Source organism: Vitis vinifera, chromosome 2 (assembly GCF_030704535.1).
Source record: "Vitis vinifera cultivar Pinot Noir 40024 chromosome 2, ASM3070453v1".
NCBI lineage: Eukaryota > Viridiplantae > Streptophyta > Magnoliopsida > Vitales > Vitaceae > Vitis > Vitis vinifera.
Window position 1 is genome coordinate 18717948 of NC_081806.1, and position 5744 is coordinate 18723691.

Genomic DNA, 5744 nt, shown 5'->3' on the forward strand with positions numbered 1-5744 from the left:
CAGACAGGGGTACTAGATGATAGATCTTTCCCACCTCAGAGATTCAAGAAGATTAAGGGAGAGCTGAAGCAGCATTGAAGTAGAACAAATGATCATTCATTTTGGTTTCACAATGTGCCAACAAATGATCATTTATGAAAAATTCATTGTTCAGAGTCTAGAACTCAAACTCGATTTCTTCCTCCCACAGTAGACTAAAATCTTAGGTGGTGTTTGTTTTTTTACTTAATTCTAAATAGAACCTTAATGTTTAATAGTGTTAAATATTAGGTTGTTTGTTTTTGTAGTATTTTATTTATATTAAGTATTAAAAAGTAAAGAAAAATCAATATGTTATTTTTTCTATTTAGAAAAATCTACATATTTTGACTTTTTCTATTTGGTCAAAAGTTTATAATAAGTCATGAAAAAGTAGAAAAACAAACAATCTAAATTCTAAAAACAAATTGCTTTCACCAAAAAGCCAAAAAAATAAACACCACCTAGTCTAAAATTAGAGCAAATGAACCAAAACAAGGCTTAAAATGCTCAAAACAGACCAATTATCATGGTTGGAAATGAAGGGTTGCGAGCTAATGTGTGAAATCAACAACTATCTAGTAGTTTTCGGTTTCTTTAGCTATCAAAACTAATATTATCATGACCCGTTGACAGTGAGTAGGTATTGTCCACCCAGTTCAAAGGTGTCATCCCCTATGAACACCAGGAACTTCTCCTCTCCAGGAGGTTACAAATATATAGGTTTCAAATTCTTAGATAAGTACTAAAGGAGACACCAATGCAACTTTACTACTCGTATTTGATTCTAATTATTCAATCATCACAACCATTTATCATCACTCTAAAAATAGAGATGATACATATGTGTTGGCTGCATACCAGTCAGCATTCGAAGAAGGGAAATAATTTAGCTAGATACAAAGCCACCATAGCACCTCCTAGTTGTCCATGGAGCCCCCTTTCAAATTATACTTTTTGGTATGCCTATCCTGTGTTGGCACTTGAGCTGTAGTAATGGTATTGCCTGTGCATGTTAATTCACCAGCGGTTCAACATTCTCATGATTTTCACAGTGAAGATCAGGGAGATCAGAACTCACTGAGAATTTAAGCCATCTCTTTCTCTCTATGCATTTGAGGCAAGGCTGCAGCACAAGGCCGATTATCACAGCAATAAGACTTACAACCGCGACTTTGAGTGAAGAAAGAGCCAGAACAATGCAGATCAATATGGTTGGAGGAACACACATTAGAATAGACCCAACTGTCCCAAGAGGTATCTTGTATGGGCGAGATGCAGCCGGGTATTTAATCCTCAATCGAACAAATGCAATGAACTCCAAAATCATTCCAAAACAATATAAGAAGTTTTCTGCAGCTATGATTTCTTGAAAGCTCATCCATGAAAGCAAAAGCACACCAGAAGCTGAGAATAGAATTCCAATGAGTGGGGTGCCATAGTGCGACCTTTTGGCAAAGATGCTGGGAAGCATTCCCCGCTCTGCCATCCCCAAAAGTTGGAAGGAATCACTGCTCATTTCAGCTACAAACATCCCCAGATTCGACGCTGCAGCAGCCCCTGTAATCCACCAACCCAACCAGACTCCCCCTATCATTTTAGCAACATCTGAGAAATACCCATCAGTCCAAGCCTCACGATCAAGAGGAATAGCACCAGTACCAATTAAAAGAGGGAAGAAATACCCGAGCACGACCAAGATCAGGGCATAAAAGAGTGCCTTTGGAAGAGTCCTTTTTGGGTTTTCCACCTCTCCTGCAAGAGTACTGATTGAATCCCAGTAGTTCAGATTCCAAAAGAGTGTGTTCAAATACAAATTCCAATCCACATCCTTTTCCACTACCAACCATCGTGAGGGCTTCAACTTTGGAATTGCCACAAGTCCCATGATCACAAAAGGAAGGATTGAAAATACACCCAGCAAAATAGCAGCCCATCCCACAATGGTTAAGCCCCTGTAGTTCATGTAAGTAAGAACTACAGTCAAAGCCAAAACCGCTGCAATTCTCGGTAAACCACCACTTAAAGCAGGGACAGAGGAATCCAAATAGTCCAGAAACAGAACTGGGTATAAAGCATTGTCAATAACTCCACTCAACCATTTCATCCACCCTTGCTGAAACCCCCAATAAGGCCCCAAAGCCGATGACACCCAAACCACATAACCACCATTTTCAGGGAACATGGTCCCCATCTCAGCTGTGATTAGCGCTTCAGGAATGCTCCATATAAAGGGAAAGATCAAAAATCCGAGCAGAGCTAGAAGAGGGCCAGCAGCCCCCACACTGTCCTCAATGCCAAATGGGCCCCCAGACACCTCATAGAAGATAAGGAAAACAAGTGGTAGAACTGAAACTTTCTTGAAGTTATCCACCCTGAGAGGAGCTAATTCATCAACACCCACACCCACCCCCACATATTCCACACCATTGCATTCCCCCATTGCAGGAACCTCTTCCCTCAATTGCTGCACTCAAATTCAAGTTCTCAACACAATTAACATCAGGTTTTGATTCACTTTTGTAAACTAACAACAGAAACAACGAGAAAACCAATCCTATCCCTTATCATGTAATCATCAATCCAAACAATGAATAAGCAGTATTCATATGAAATTAATCATACAAATCAAAGAAAACACATTTCAATAGATTCCTCCCTCAATTTCTAAACTCAATTTCAAGTTCTCAACATAATGAACACTGGGTTTAGACCCACTTTGATAAACTCAATGAGTAAAAACCAAAGACAAAATTAAATCCATTCCCTTATCATGTGATTGTCAATCCCAAAAGGGGAAGAGCGGTATTAATAAAAACACAAACTGGGTTCCTCCGGAAACATGAAATTGATCATGCCAACCAGAGAAAACACATTGCAATAGAGTCCCTCTCTCAATTTCTGAATTCACTTTCAAGTACTCAACATAACGACCAGAGGGTTTAGACACACTTTGATAAACTAAAGAGTAAAGACAAAAACAAAGAGATAATTGATTCCTATTCCTTATCAATTCAAACAATGAATGAGCAGTACTGATAAAAAACATGAACTGGGAATCTCAAAAACCAGGAAATAGATCATACAAACAAAAGAAAAAACTGGAATTTTGACTCAATTCGATGAACCAAAAAACAAAAACAAGCACAAGATCCCACAAATCAACGCTAAAAAACACACAAAACCGATTCCAATACCTTACTCAAACCGTGAATGAGCAGTTGGGCATCGCAGAAAACAAGAAATTCATTCCAAAAATCGAAGAAAACACATTACAATAGGCTCTTCCTTCAATCTCTGCACTCAACACCACGTCCTCAGCAAAACAAACATTGGGTTTTGAGTCATTCTCATAACCCCAAAAACAAAAACAAAGACAAAACTGAAAATCCTACCCCTTGTCCAAACAATGAATGACCAATATCACCCAAAAACATGAACTGGGCCCATATCACAGAAAACAAAAAAATCCACCCCAAAAACCAGACAAAACATCTCGAGACAAAAGGAAAATGAAAAGGGTCAGGCGCAAATTGCAGAAAGATCTGAAAAATTCACGAGAATGCCATGAAAATCATGTGAAATTCATTATGGGTTATGACACATATGCTCCACCATCATTGGAGGCTCAACCCTTGATGTCTTGTCCTTAAAAGAGAGAGGAGGAGAGAGTCATTAGTCACCAGTTGAGCCTTTACTTTTCTTGAGTGCTGCTCAAGATTCCAGGCATTCCTTCAGGACAGGGAATAAAATAGTTCGTTTTTTCGTCCTTTTTCCCATATGGGGCTGCTGATTACGCCAGGTGCTTCTCAAAATTCTTGGAAAAAGTCTATGGCGACTTCATTCTCATTTGCTTGAGGGTCACGATGCACATGAAACTTATGAAAATAATAGTAACAAAATTTGTTACGGAAGCCATTCATACATGTAATCATTATTATTATTATTTTTTATTGAATTAATATAATATTAAATTATTTAAATATTTTTTTGGTATTTCATATTAATGATTTTTTTAATTAATTTTTCTCATTATTATAAGTAATACTTAATAAATTTTCAGGATTTTTTATTTAATTAAAAAAGGAAAAAAAGAAAAAAAAATGGATTTCAGGCATGTCGAATTTAAAAATTATCAATTATATAAATGTAAATATAATTTATAAGTAAATAATTAATTTCCATGTTGGGATATAATTCCTAGTTATAGAAATTTTTATTTATTTTTATTTTATATGCATTCAAAAATGGAAATAAATAAATAAATTAAGACATCTTTTTTATTTTCTATTTTCTATTTTTAGAAATGGAAACTTCAATGCAACATGCCAATGAATAAGAATCAAAATTTCTAATTATTTAGGTTTTCTTAGCCCTTAACCTTTTTGGTCTGTCTTTAATGGGGACAGGTTTGGAAAATTTATAATGAATGACAGGTTGGATAATTTAAAAAAAAAAAATTATTTTTTTAATTAATATTTATATTTATATGGAATCTAAAATACCCAAAATTAATGAATACCTTGGGAAATAAATTTCCTAATTTTAGTATTTTTACAAACCCTTTTCTTGGATTGAAAAAACATTCTAAAATATTTTTAAATTTAAATAAAACTACCCATACACACCTGGCCAGACGGTGGAGTGGGCACTCCGACGACGTCGTTTGGAGAGGCGCCCGGTGGACTCTGCACCGTCGTCGTTTGAGTAGCGGGTGGTGGGCTATGCATCGAAACGACGTCGTTTTGGGGAACTGCTTCGGAGGCTCGGTTGGGGGGGAGAAGGGAGGAGATACGAACCAGAAGATGAAACTGTCAACGAGGTCAACTATTATTATTATTATTATTATTTTGTTTTTTTGGGAAATGCTGAGGTACCTACCGAACATGAGATTTCGATCATTGGATCCCAACATGCAATCCTAACCGTTCGTTTTTAAAAAGAACTAATCTTGGCAAGAAATTTGTTATTTGCTTTATCATTTTTATCCTTTTCCATCTTAAACAAATATATTGAGATTTTCCATATATTATGAAATAGTTAAATAAAAAATATTCAATAAAAACAAATTTTAAAAAACAATATTTGTAGGTAAAAATATAGATTCATATGAAATTTACTTAAATAGTTTATGGATATCATTAATTATTTAGATAATTATAGATTTATTTGAATTGAAATTAATTTAATGATTAAAATAAGTCTTATGGATGAACAATATTGTGTTAAAGAAAAAAAATGAACAATATGTATTTTATGTTAAGGGAAAAAGAGAAAAAGAAAATATTAATTTATATACATTATTTGTGAAAATAAAATTTATTATATTATAGAAAATTGAATTTTTTTTTCATAATAATATAAATTTGTGAAGATTATATTTTATTCAATCAATTTATTTTATCATGTCAGGAAAATTTTAAATAATTTATTTCTCGAAATTAATTTTTATAAAAAATTATTTATTTATAAAATATGTTTTCTTTTATATTTCTTTAAAAGGAGAAATAAAATGCAATCGTGTATATATATTTCAAAAATCATGAATTCTTATATTATTTAAATACACCTTCTTTTTAATTTAAAAGGAATCAACATAAAATACAAAGTCATAGAATTAAGGTAAATGAAACTTTCAGTATAAAAGTTTGCGACTACTTGTAATTCCTTCATTAGGAGCGGAATTAAGGAGCTTGTAAGTGTAATTGGGAGACTACCTAGGAGAT

At 34.1% G+C, this 5744-nt stretch overlaps 1 protein-coding gene across 2 annotated transcripts; it reads right to left on the reverse strand.

Annotated features, from left to right (window-relative positions):
- Window positions 1-771: 771 nt before the first annotated feature.
- LOC100249510 (probable polyamine transporter At1g31830) lies at window positions 772-4829 on the reverse strand. 2 transcript variants are annotated; one of them, XM_002263781.4, is made up of 2 exons: window positions 4647-4829; window positions 772-2485 (listed from the first exon to the last, which is right to left on the reverse strand). In XM_002263781.4, the coding sequence occupies exons 1-2, from the start codon at window positions 4746-4748 to the stop codon at window positions 1034-1036; spliced, it is 1554 nt and encodes a 517-aa protein (XP_002263817.2). In that variant the 5' UTR covers window positions 4749-4829; the 3' UTR covers window positions 772-1033. The 2 variants fall into 2 exon arrangements, with proteins under 2 accessions (XP_002263817.2, XP_059590908.1); XM_059734925.1 differs by lacking the exon at window positions 4647-4829 and adding an exon at window positions 3414-3953 and having other exon boundaries at window positions 772-3315.
- Window positions 4830-5744: the final 915 nt, after the last annotated feature.

Coding starts and splice junctions, on each gene's coding strand:
- LOC100249510 (XM_002263781.4), bottom strand. CDS start 4,748: ATGCATAGCCCACCACCCGCTACTCAAACGACGACGGTGCAGAGTCCA. Junction 2,486..4,646: donor CCACTCCACCGTCTGGCCAG/GTGTGTATGGGT, acceptor ATTTGAGTGCAG/CAATTGAGGGAAGAGGTTCC.